At 44.1% G+C, this 13830-nt stretch overlaps 1 protein-coding gene across 1 annotated transcript in view; it reads left to right on the forward strand.

The window, feature by feature from the left end:
• Window positions 1-13830, forward strand: part of NFXL1 (nuclear transcription factor, X-box binding like 1) — a 680877-nt gene that overhangs the window by 110436 nt on the left and 556611 nt on the right. The window contains exon 9 of the mRNA XM_086962681.1: window positions 13562-13676. Coding sequence (XP_086818807.1) covers window positions 13562-13676 — 115 coding nt within the window. The remainder of the gene's footprint in view (window positions 1-13561; window positions 13677-13830) is intronic.

The following is a 13830-nucleotide window of genomic DNA, read 5'->3' on the forward strand; positions in this document are numbered from 1 at the left end:
CTGAGGTGGTGGGTCCCATGGAGGACCGGTTGTCTGCGCGCATTGTAGAAGAATGCGCCAAACTGGCGCAGGCCCATTTGGGAGCGCCTACTGGCCTCCCAGGCCCCTCCGGTGAGGGCCCCTCCGCGCCAAAGAAACCCTGCAGGGAAGGAGCTCCGGAAGGGGGGCAGGGGTGGACAGAGGCGCCTTTGAGCGTCTCAGGGACGCTTTCTTGGCCAAGGCGACTGCTGGCCCCCCCGCACCACTTTCGGACCCTGAACCTTCTGTGGTTTTGGAGACCGCGCCTCCGTCTCCGGGGCTGGACTCCCCTGATACTGATGACGACGGAGAATCGGTCCGCTCTTGGCGTCCCTCGGGCTCGGCCACTGAGTTGCCCTGGGACAGTTCCGGCATGTTGGACCCGGATGAGATTATGCATCCGCGGTCCGCTGCCTGGACGCCGGGGGACACAGTGGCAAAGTTCGTGGCAGGTCGCCTGCGTAAGCCTTTGGAAAAAGACGCAAGGGGTTGCCTACGAGGGGAGTGTCCGAGGCCCACATTTGAGGGTAAGGTGGCCCTGACGCCCAAGTTAGACGCAAAGATGGCCACCTTCCTCGCCAAATTTATGAAGGATCCACGCAAGGGCATCGACCGTTCCTGGCGGTCATGCCAGGATAAATTGTTGGACGCTGTGGGTCCCGCCACAAAGATCCTCGACATGGCGGAGGAGTCGAAAGCCAATGGCACAGTTATTTCCCCTGAGGTCTTGTCCAATTAGGCGCAGAGGGTAATATTTTTTGGGGGAACGCCAACTGCGCCCTGTCCACCGAACGTCGGAGATCCCTGCTTATCAAGCTGGACCTGAAGTTAGGCGATTTGGCTTCTTCGGAAGCGGGGGCGGTCGCCCAGGGCGGCCTCTTTGGCAAGCCTTTTATTAAAGAGCTCGGCAAATTTGTGTCCACGTTCACTTCGCTGGACAAAGCGCAGTCCAGCATTAAGCGTGTGTTCCAACAACGTTTTTCCCAAGGGGCCGGTCGGGGCAGGGGCCACCCGACCGGCCGTGCAGGGCAGCAAGCCAACGGTAGAGGGCAAGGCTCCGGCAGAGGCCAATATCAGACCTCAGCGAACTTCAATAGCTTTTACCCCACGAGAGGGCAACGCTTCGGCGGTCGAGGCTACCGCAAGAACCCTGGACCCAATACTTCCAACTGTAAGTGTACGGTCTTCGGACCCGGTCCTCATGGGGGGCAGGTTGGCGGCCTTTTACGAGGAGTGGGCATCGCTCACTGCAGACGCCTGGGTTTTGCAAACCGTGCGGGGGTTCCACATAGACTTCTACGACCGGCCATTTCAAGTGTGCCCCCGCGGCCGATCATTTTCTCCGAGTCCGACGCGCGCTTGATAGACGAAGAGGTCTCGGAGTTACTCCAGAAAGGGGCCATTCGCCTATCAACGCGGCATCCCGCTGGTTTCCTCAGCAATGTCTTCCTGGTAGACAAGACGGATGGGGGCAAACGTCCGGTGATCAACCTCAAGGAGTTCAACAGTTGGTTGGTCTACCGTCACTTCAAAATGGAGGGGATTCACCTCCTTCGGGATGTGGATGGTGAGGTTGGATCTGGAAGACGCTTATTTGGTGGTACCCATCCATCCTCCCCATCGACGTTTCCTTCAATTCTGCTGGAAGGACAGAGTGTTCGAATTCACCGCCCTTCCCTTCGGTCTTTCCTCGGCCCCTTGGTGCTTCACGAAGGTGCTGCACCCGGTGGTGGAGTTCCTGCGGGGACAGGGTATTCGGATGATCGTCTACCTGGACGATATTCTTTTGATGGGCCAGTGCCCGGTAACCTTAAATGGTCAGCTCCAGCAGGCGGTCCAGCTTCTCCAAAGGCTGGGTTTCGTCATCAACGAATCCAAGTCGGTTCTGGTTCCATGTCAGAAAATTACCTTTCTAGGTTTTGTCATAGACTCCGTCGGAGCCTCCCTCAGTCTTCCCTCGAAGAAGATAGCCAAGATCAGGCATACGTTACGGCAGACGATTTCCAAAGACCGGACTTCTCTGCGACAGGTAGCCAGAGTTGTGGGACTTCTGTCATCCTCCATTCAGGCAATTTTCCCGGGACCGTTGCACTACAGAGCGCTCCAGCGCCTCAAGGCCCAACACCTCCGACGGGGCATGTCCTACGACCAGATGGTACCCCTCTCGGAGGACGTGAAGGAGGAGATGTCCTGGTGGCTCTCACACATGGAGGCCTGGAATGGTGGGGCGATCTTCGGGTCGGTCCCGGATCTTGTGATAGAGTCCGATGCCAGCAGGTCCGGATGGGGTGCCCGTTGCGGGGGGTTCTCCACCGGCGGCGCTTGGTCATCCGACGAACAGTTGCATATAAACTGTTTGGAGCTTCTAGCAGGGCCCTTCGCGGTCCGCTGTTGGACCAAGGATTCCGTGAAATCCTGCGTTCTTTTGAAGATGGACAATGTCTCGGCGGTTCGATACATCAACCACATAGGAGGCCCCCGCTCCAGAGCTCTAGCAGACTTGGCGAAAGAGTTCTGGGACTATTGCCTTTCGCATCACATCTCAGTGACGGCGGAATACTTACCGGGTCAGGCCAATCAGGTGGCGGACTAGCACTCAAGGCACCTGAAGGATGCCAGTCAGTGGATGTTGGACATCCCGGTTTTCCAGTGGCTGAACGCCCGTTGGGGTCCGTTTTCGGTGGATCTGTTTGCGTCCCGACTGGACCACCAGCTTCCGAGATTTTTCAGTTGGCGGCCGGATCCGCTCGCGGAGGCCAGGGACGCGTTCCTCCAAGATTGGAGCCAGGAGAGGCCTTGCGCGTTTCCTCCGTTCTCGATGATAGTACGGACGGCGGCCCAGGTGCGCCGTCAGGAGGTGGAGATGGTGTTGGTTACGCCACTCTGGAGGTCTCAAGTCTGGTTTCCAGTTCTTCTGGAACTTTCTTGGGATTTTCCAATCCTACTCCCCCAGTTTCCTCACCTCTTGCTGAATCCAGATCGGGAAACTCACCCTCTCATCATGCGGGGCTCTCTCCACCTCATGGCATGGAGGCTGTCCGGAAACGTTGGTCACTCCCGGGCCTTTCGGGATCGGCTAAGGGCCTGCTCTCCAAAGCCTGGGCTGATAGCACGGCGAAGCGCTACAAATCCGCTTGGCTTAAGTGGATGCGTTGGTGTCTTCGAAGGGACCTGGATCCCGTGGTCGCAGGACTCGTTCCGATCTTGAATTTTCTGGCCGAATTGGCAACTAAGGGCCTCGCCTATAGGACGATTAACGCAATGCGTTCCGCGATCTCAGCGGGTCATCAGCCTGTGGAGGGCTCCCCAGTGGGGGAACATCCTTTTGTTTGCAGGCTCTTGCGGGGAGTTCGTCTCTCCTTACCCCCGATATTCGGTCCTTTGGGACGTAAATGTGGTCCTGAACCTATTCCTGTCCTGGCAGGCTAACGCTTATTTGTCTTTGAAGGAGCTTTCAGCTAAATTAGCTATGCTGCTATGTTTGGTTTCTTGCCGACGTGTGTCGGATGTCCATGCCTTGGATGTATCGGCGCAAGTTTTTCCCCCGGACTGGGTCACTTTTACAGTGGGACGTCGCACAAAGTCTGCGTCACGCACAATCTCGTACCCAGCCTTTGTGGACACTCCCAAGTTGTGCGTCGTGCAATGTTTGAAGGCTTATGAGGACATGACGCTGGATATTCGCCCTCCGGGCGAACAACAATTACTAATTGCCTTGCGTAAACCACACAGAGCAGTCTCTTCCCCCACCATTGCAAGGTGGGTGCATTGGGTCATGCAGGAGGCAGGCATTGATACCAAGCGTTTTGGAGCTCACTCTGCCAGGGGAGCCATGGCTTCTAAGGCGTTTTCGGTGGGGGCTCGTTTGGAGGATTTAATGCGAGCAGCAGATTGGTCCTCGGATTCCACGTTTGAGAGGTTTTATTTTAAACCGGTGGTGGATTTGGCTCAATTGGTGGTAAGTAAGCTTTGAACTAGCATAATCCGAAGTCTCCGGTCCTGACATAGAATCGAAATTTGCCTAGCTTACGTAACGGTAAGTTTCAATTCTATTAAGGACACGGAGGCGAGGATTATCCCACCCTGGAGTTCGGAGTTGCGAACCCACCCGTATCTCAGTAAGTAAACTGTTTTCCATCTATGCGTTGTACATGCTCTAATGCCAGTTCTTGATGATGTCCTCAGTTTGCATGCGATCAATGGAGTTGTCGATGCTTCTCTTACGCTGTCGTTTTTTCTGATAGGAAATGACGGTTTCAAACAGGACTAATGCGGAATGTGCGTAACCAGCGCGAAGAAAGAGGAGGAAGATCGAGAAGGGACTGGCTATCATACCGGGACTGGACATAGTGAAAGGACTAATGTTGAAAGGCTCATGGGAGCTGTAGTTCGTTGGATTTGCAGACTTTTAAGAAATCGTTTCCAAGTTTTCCTGCAGTTTAAAACATGGATTGGAGCTTTTCTAAGGCTGCTGTGTTTTGTGTATTTGTAATAAAGCGAAGGAAGAAAAGCATAATCCTCGCCTCCGTGTCCTTAATAGAATTGAAACTTACCGTTACGCAAGCTAGGCAAATTTCGATTCATCCTGCAATCATAAATATCTTGTGGTTAGGCTCATAAAAAAAAAATAAAGACATGATATGTAGTGCATCGAATTCTGTCTAATAGTTATGAAATAAAAACAAGTTTGGTTTGTGTGTACAGTACAATTATTTTAATGCATACTTTTTCAAATAATTCATTGTAGAAATATCCCCTGAGCATTAGGCTGGATCTACACAATTTTCAGTTCTGCTATTCGTGCATCATATAGTGCCTTTATTCTCTTTTAGATTAAAAACGCAGATCTGGTCTCTCTGATGAGGCAACCAACATGAAACAGACCTATATCTATTTTTTAAATTCAGTTCTACATTTGAGGCTAAATCTGAGGGCCTACCTTCCATGACCATGGTAATGAACCTCACACCAAACAAGGAGAGGCATCTACTCCCCCCTCCACAAGTTTTGTCTTAGATTTGCAAAATGCATGGGAGACTTGACACCTCCCCAGAGTTGGCCATCTTATGCCATTTCCATAGGTCTCCATTGATTCTTTAAGATTCTTCACTGAGGTGGGAGAAATCATGGAGACTTTGAACACTCAATATACAAATACATATTCCAAATCTAACAGGCAGTTGGAGATATTGTAGTCGTTAAATAAGTGTACAATCTCTTTTTATCAGAGGGCTGACACTGGCTATAGCTATGTTCCTATTTTAGTGTAAGCAAGAGAGTGGCCTAAAAGTATAGTCCTATTTAACCAAAGTGCCTTAAAGATCCTACCCAATACATGAAGGTTTGGTGGCACAGGCATCTTCTGTAAAGATGAAGCTTCTTTGCATTTTGGTTTCACTCCTAGATTAGAGGGCTCAAAAGGCTGGATTATTCCTCGCGTAGGATGTACTAATGCATGTAGGGCCAGATGTAGGTCGCCCAATACCGGTCGGAAACGGCCGAAATTACTGAATTTCGTCCGTTACCGACCGGTATTGGGTTTTTGAGATGTAGGTGGCATTTTTTAAGGATTCAGTATTTTACCGAATCTGTAATTGAAGGATTCTGTAAAATACCGAATTCTTAACATACCGATTCGGTAAATTACCGAATTCAGGATGTAGGAAGCACTCAAGTTAGTGCATTCACCAGTTAAGGATTCGTTATTTACCACCAACTAAAAGTTGGTGGTAAATAATGAAAACCCTTGAAAAAGCATTTTTTTTGCTTTTCCAACAGTGCCATGTTTCAGCCTAACCCCTTAGGGCATGTATGTCTGCAACACGTGCACCCATACTCAATTGAGGGGTGCAACAGGGTGTCAAAGTGACACCCTGCCACCCTTCAATGTTTCCCCCAATTACCAAATCTACTGATTCGGTAATTACCGAAACTTACCGATTCGGTAATTTTTAAAGAAAAATGACCTACATCCCATTTGCCTATTCTTAAATACCGGTATGATTCGGTATTTAAGAATCGGTAATCTGGGATTACCTACATCTGGCCCGTAATAGCCTCTTTTGGCAGTGACAAGAAAGATCCCCTTATTCCTTTTGGTATATTGAAAACATATGGTATCCCAACTGGTATTTTTTCAAGGCAACTACAATAGATATGTTGAAAACATTATCAGAGAGGAAAAAGGAGACTCATACGTAGTTACGAATGTGCACATGGCATCATTTATCCAAAACAAAACTCAAAGTTACAGTTGTAGCAGCACTGTAAATAAATAAATAAGAACAACCCAAATTGTACTTGGTGCTCTAAAGGTGCAAGTGATGTGCATTGTGGCGTCACAAGTGACAATGTGCACAGCTTGGACGGCGCAAGGTGACTAGTGCAAAAATATGTACAGTGATTAAAGGCAACAATATGGTTCCAGCTGAATTGTGGTCTAATTTGTTTTAGATGAACCACATTGTATAATCGTGCCTTCGTTTGCGCTGCGTGGTCGACGGCGTTTCGATCCTTTTAACTCGGGATCTTCATCAGGACTGGGTTGATAGAAAGACAGCGCTGGTCGTTATAATTAGGGGGGTCCAGAGGACTGAGCAAAGTCACGATTATACAATGTGGTTCATCTAAAACAAGGAAAGTCTACTGAACCCATAGATGTCTGAAAACTAGACACCAGAGGAGTACAGGGTGGTGTGACTTGCGTTGACCTTACTGAAAAAAAAGTTTGACTAAAGTCACACATTTTCTGCACATTTCTGTGATGGAAAGTTCCCAAATTTGTTGGTATCCACAATGTTCCTACCAACCAGCATTCCCACACTAATCCAGTGGTTCCATTTGTGAGAGGCAACCGTGTCACAGTGGAAAACAACGTAGGAAATTTTCACTTTTAAGACATGTAAAAAATATACACGTCCTGCATTTTAAAAACATGCCCCCCACCCTGTGGCCATTTACAGCCTATCTTAGGGGTGACGAACAAATTAAAAAGTAAATCAACATGAAAACCAGTCAGTGTGCTGTGTTGGTAAATGCACTAATCCTTTCACACCAAACCAGCCAGTAATCCTTTTCTTTCTGTGTCCTTTGGCCTTCAAGTGGGGAAATTAATTCATATCAGTCCTTGAACAGAAACATAACTATAATGCTTTTGTCGGGACACTGAGGTTGTTTGGTTTCTCCTTACAATGACCTTTTCCCCTTTTCATGATATTCTCGAACACCCTCTGGGTTGGAGAGCATAAATAAATTCTCTCCATCTCCAACCTTCAGCCTACCCCAAACCACAGGGAGACCTCTACCAAGAGCAGCGAGCTTCTCCTTGATGACCTGCAGTTGCTGTCGATGTTTCGCAGTTTTAAGGCTGAAGTCTAGGCAAACATATATCCTGGAACCCTTTAAATGATTAACCTCTTTTTGAACTTTCATGTAAATAACATGCATCTGTATGCATATAAGTATATGTATGCATGCATTTATGTTTGTATTTATATAGATATACAGATGATATATGTTTATATATGTATGTATATATATATATATATTCACTGAAAAAACCATAGGCTATAGACCATATATAGTTAGGAATTAGCATTTACAAAACCTTGAAAATTCACTGAAGAAACCATAGGTTATAGACCATATATAGTTAGGAATTAGCATTTACAAAACCTTGAAAATTCACTGAAAAAACCATAGGTTATAGACCATATATAGTTAGGAATTCGCATTTACAAAACCTTATTTTACTCACACAAAACCATTGAAATTCCATATATAGTTAGTTGCACTAACTATATATCGCGCACCCGCAATCCACTGCTGATGATGTCACATATTACATCATTCATGACATGGTCAGTGACATCACTGATGACATCACTGATGACATCTCAAATGACATCACTGATGACATCTCAAATGACATCACTGATGACATCACTAATGACATCTCATTTGACATTACTGATCACATCACTGATGATATCATTCATGTGATAATACGATGAACCTCTTCAGACTCTAATATAACCTTAGATACAATCAGTGTAAACAGACACTCACAGACTGTCACTCATCCATGGAGTTACTCACACACCTAGTCAGTCATGCAAAGAATCAATCACACCTCCATTTCCTCAACTATACAGTTATACAAACTTTACTTATTCAAACATATACTAACACATATTTACTCTCTTATACAATCCCTGATACAAGTTCACAATGATCCATACAGCCACTCACACATTCACTGGCTCTTATGCACAGTTATTTATATATGTCAACTCTCACATGTACTGTGTTTTACATATGTACTTACTTTGACATGTAGCACTGAGATATCCATTCACTCACCAATACACTCATGCACACAGTCAACCGCCCATACAGCTGTTTCCACATGCACTTTTGAAACCATACATCTAGTGAATCAACTGCTCACACATCTATGCACAGACTCATACACCTCCCAGCCACCCACACACACACTCAGTCTCCCATACAAATACTTGGGCAACCAATCAATAACCCATATAGTTACTCATATAGCTACTTATCAACACATGCAACAGTTTACAGAACAACAGACATAATGATGCACAAATTAAGACAGTTTAGTCACTAACCCATGCACTCAGTGAGACACATTTAATCACTCACTCATACAGTCAGTCATGCACCTACTAAATCCTTCATCCAGACACTTATACATCCACTCATTCTTCAATATGTAAGACATATTTTAACTTTACAGAAACATACAGTCACTGGATGTTGTCATCAGTGATGTCATCAGTAATGTCATTTGAGATGTCATCAGTGATGTCATCAGTGATGTCACTGACCATGTCATGAATGATGTAATATGTGACATCATCAGCAGTGGATTGCGGGTGCGCGATATATAGTTAGTGCAACTAACTATATATGGAATTTCAATGGTTTTGTGTGAGTAAAATAAGGTTTTGTAAATGCGAATTCCTAACTATATATGGTCTATAACCTATGGTTTTTTCAGTGAATTTTCAAGGTTTTGTAAATGCTAATTCCTAACTATATATGGTCTATAACCTATGGTTTCTTCAGTGAATTTTCAAGGTTTTGTAAATGCTAATTCCTAACTATATATGGTCTATAGCCTATGGTTTTTTCAGTGAATATATATATATATATATACATACATATATAAACATATATCATCTGTATATCTATATAAATACAAACATAAATGCATGCATACATATACTTATATGCATACAGATGCATGTTATTTACATGAAAGTTGAAAAAACACTAATAAAAGCAAAGCTAAAAAGCCACCTCATTACAAACAGAATGGCTTTAACTTAAACGAGGGCGAGATCTATTGCATTTTCAATGCTTGTTTACTTTGGTTCCATCAAGAAGGCATTCAGATGTGTCACACATTTGCCATAAATTCTGAATGTTAGCACTCTAGTTGCACATTAGATCACTGTAGTAAAGCTACTGCTCACCAGGGACGTCTGCTGCTGGTATTCAAAGTGCATGTTTCAGTCTGCATGTCAGAATTTTTTTAATGAAATAGAAGAGGATTTGAGAAGTCACTCAAAATGATCCCTAATTTTTCTTTCTGAAGCACTAATCATACTTTCTATGGCAAAATTAACCCCCTCATGTTGTTCCTTTTTAAATTGAGTGTTTTCAGACTTACCACTTCATTCCAATCAAGATGGCTTCTGGTGTGCCATACTTTTGTCATAAGTAAGACTGTTAGCGCTCTAGTTGTTCTTTAGAACACTCTGGGACATTCTGTCATTGGGCTATACTTGGGGTACATCTGGGTGATATTTGGGCTACATTTAGGCTCTTTTGTCTCTGGTGGCCATATTGGGAGACTGTATGTCAGAATTTTTTAATGAAATTGAAGAGGGTTTGAGAAGTCACTCAAAATGTGCCCTAATTTTTCTTTCTGCAGCACTAATCATAATTCATATGGCAAAATATACCCCCTCATTTTGTTCCTTTTTAAATTAAATGTTTTAAGAGTTACCACTTTATTCCAATCAAGATGGCTTCAGGTGTGCCATACCTTTGTAATAAGTAGGACTGTTAGCGCTCTAGTTGTTCTTTAGAACACTCTGGGACATTCTGTCATTGGGCTATATTTGGGCTACATCTGGGTGATATTTGGGCTACATTTGGGCTCTTTTGTCTCTGGTGGCCATTTTGGGAGACTGCATGTCAGAATTTTTTAATGAAATAGAAGAGGATTTGAAAAGTCACTCAAAATGTGCCCTAATTTTTCTTTCTGCAGCACTAATAATACCTTCTATTGCATAATATACCCCCTCATTTTGTTCCTTTTTAAATTAAATGTTTTAAGAGTTACCACTTTATTCCCATCACGATGGCTCCAGGTGTGCTATACCTTTGTAATAAGTAGGACTGTTAGCGCTCTAGTTGTTCTTTAGAACACTCTGGGACATTCTGTCATTGGGCTATACTTGGGCTACATCTGGGTGATATTTGGGCTACATTTGGGCTCTTTTGTCTCTGGTGGCCATTTTGGGAGACTGCATGTCAGAATGTTTTAATGAAATAGAAAAGGATTTGAGAAGTCACTCAAAATGTGCCCTAATTTTTCATTCTGCAGCACTAATCATACTTTCTATGGCAAAATATACCCCCTCATGTTGTTTCTTTTTAAATTAAATGTTTTAAGAGTTATCACTTTATTCCAATCAAGATGGCTTCAGGTGTGCCATACCTTTGTAATAAGTAGGACTGTTAGCGCTCTAGTTGTTCTTTAGAACACTCTGGGACATTCTGTCATTGGGCTATACTTGGGCTACATCTGGGTGATATTTGGGCTACATTTGGGCTCTTTTGTCTCTGGTGGCCATTTTGGGAGACTGCATGTCAGAATGTTTTAATGAAATAGAAAAGGATTTGAGAAGTCACTCAAAATGTGCCCTAATTTTTCATTCTGCAGCACTAATCATACTTTCTATGGCAAAATATACCCCCTCATGTTGTTTCTTTTTAAATTAAATGTTTTAAGAGTTACCACTTTATTCCAATCCAGATGGCTTCAGGTGTGCCATACCTTTGTAATAAGTAGGACTGTTAGCGCTCTAGTTGTTCTTTAGAACACTCTAGGAGGCTGCAGTAGAACACAAAGGAATCAACTGACAGTCTCTGTCCTTGTTGGATGTACATGTTTTACTGAGAATGTCAGACTTCATTTTCACATGACTGAGAAAGATAATGTCAATTTACAGAAAATATGCTTTCAGTTTAGCTTATAGATCCCCTTCCAAACCACTGTGGGAAAATCATGAGATATTAGTTTTCTTTCAAACAATATTCATGATATCACAGCAGAAGGTTTTTTCACATGGTAAAATCACCTTAGAACCCACCACAATTCCTAAAACGAGTATGGTACCATCAACAAATGATTTATAATGTAACTAAAGTCCTAAAACCCTCTATTAACTACAATGCTTTTTAATGAGGTGCTATCATGTATATTGGTCCCAAGATGGCTGCTAACACTTCTTGGATGAAGTGCTGACAGCCAATCAGATCAGATGTGTGGTTAGGCTCCGCCCAGATATATATCTTTTTTTGAACCTAAATTACTCAAAATCCACTGGAGCACATATATTGAGACCTAGCAAAGGCACATCGGGCTAACAGTCCCTACAATTTTGCCAAGTTTCGTGCAAATCCATTCAGCCGTTCGAGCTAAAAGTGAGGCCAACCGCCCTATGGAAATTAACATGGGAAAAACGCGTTTTGGGACCCCCCTTTTTTCTCGGCCCCCCCCTTGATGAAACCCCCCAAATTGTCAGGGGCTGCTCAGAAACAAAATGTTCCATTTTCCAGAAAATTTCAGCCAATTCCGTCCACAAACGCCAAAGTTATTAGACATAGAATTTTCAAAAATCCCATAGAGAAAAAATCCTAACTATATATACCTACTGGCGACCGCCTATTTGACAATGTGTGTTGCCTGCTGTCACCTAGCACTAAAAGCATAGTTTCCACCTCTACCTTCTTACCCATGAAGTTATTTGTAAGTTATGGCGATATACCAAAATCTGGTATCTCCCTCAAAGACCACTTTTTGATGGAGTTCTCAAGTTACTGAATTCCCGGACAGAAACTCTCAGAAACTAAATCTTGTTGGCATTCAACTCATTCTCTGAAACTTCCACTTTGGATTCAAAATTAGAGAGAGGCGCCTATGCATATTCTTTGATTCTCTGCGACTTCTGTGAGTTACTCCTCCAGTATTGCTACAATGCTACCATTTCTGGCTTTAAGGTGGATTTGAAACTTAGAGAAAAAAATCAAGTAAATTATTTTCATTTTCAAAGTGTACTATTAAATAATAGTATGTTAGTAATATCATTAATCTTCATGATCTAGCACTGTTCTTTTGAATGCTGTTACTTGGTGTTTTACGGCTCCAGTATCATGCTATATTGTCACGCCACAGTTTTTAATTCCTGCCTCCAGTGCAGCTGTTTAATTCTCTATGTGTTTTGAGGCCTCTGCAAGTCCTTTACTGTGCCCTTTATCAGGGTTTCCCTGTGATGGTAATTCCAATATAGTCTTATTGGTCAGGGACTCCTCCTCAGGTGTTCTTGAGATGTTGGGGTTCTGAGGGGAAGAAGTCTCCTTTCCTCTCCATCAGGCACTACTTGCTGTCCTATATGGTATACACATGTTTATTTAAAATTCCATTCTTGAGTCAGTTGCAACCTGGAAGCAGAAGTGAAGGGCCCCTTCTCCGTCTTCCTTCAGTCGTCACTTCCCACTATACCTCGTATCCACATTTACTTCTGTAGACCAAAGCTGCATCCAGAATGTCATCCTAACCATATGGGCTCATACAGATCACTGGTGTCAGTATAGTTCCTTTGATTGTTGCAGTCTAACGGGCGAGTCCAACTGGAGCACCTACCATGGCTGCTGCCCTCTTGTGCGCCAAGAAATCGGCTCGGCTAGCAGTGGCTCTTCAAATGAGAGTGCGGTTTACCAATCTTGCAATTTGGTACACTGCTCCTACCAATCTACTACCCCCACCTGCATTTGTTGTTGTAGTGCAGTCCCAAAGCCGGAACCATTCTGGGTCCTAACACAGATGTGACCATCTGGGAGCTTTGCAATATTCAGCCCCTGTCCTTGTCATTAATCTCCTTGGTGCAGGGTATTAAGGCAGAACTTATCCATGGATGCAGCTAATGCCTTTATACAGCTGGAGCTCCAGTTGCAGTGCTGTTATCGTAAAAGTTTTGCTTTTAGAGTCTGTGCCACTTTTTACTCTGAGAGCAGAGCTGAAATGTTTCCAATGCAGTTGTACACGTAGTGACATTTCTACAGATTAGCCATCAACAGGAGGACAAAGGATCTATTAAAAAAACATTAGCAAAGTTAGTTAGGCATATTTTTCTTTGATTGTTGCTTTTATATTTAGCCAGGATGGTGCACATTCAGTAACTCCTAAATCTGGTTTTTCTTTTTTTTTTTTTTTTTTTTACAGGTTTGCGGGAAAACCTTGCCTTGTGCCAGTCACACTTGTGAGCAAGTTTGCCACTCTGGCCCCTGTGGTGAATGTCCTCGATCTGGCAAAAGGAGTTGCCCATGTGAGAAATCAAGTAAGGAAATTGTTCATGAGGGGAAATTGTCTATAAAGAACAAGGAAATGTTGCCTGCTTCTTTGATAGTCCCATTAAAGTGCAGATGAAGGTCATCAGGTTCTCTCGGAACTTCCTTTGACACTACAGTGCAGTAACTGGCTTCCACACTGCA

Source organism: Lissotriton vulgaris, chromosome 3_1, assembly GCF_964263255.1.
Source record: "Lissotriton vulgaris chromosome 3_1, aLisVul1.2, whole genome shotgun sequence".
In the NCBI taxonomy this organism is placed as follows: Eukaryota; Metazoa; Chordata; class Amphibia; order Caudata; family Salamandridae; genus Lissotriton; species Lissotriton vulgaris.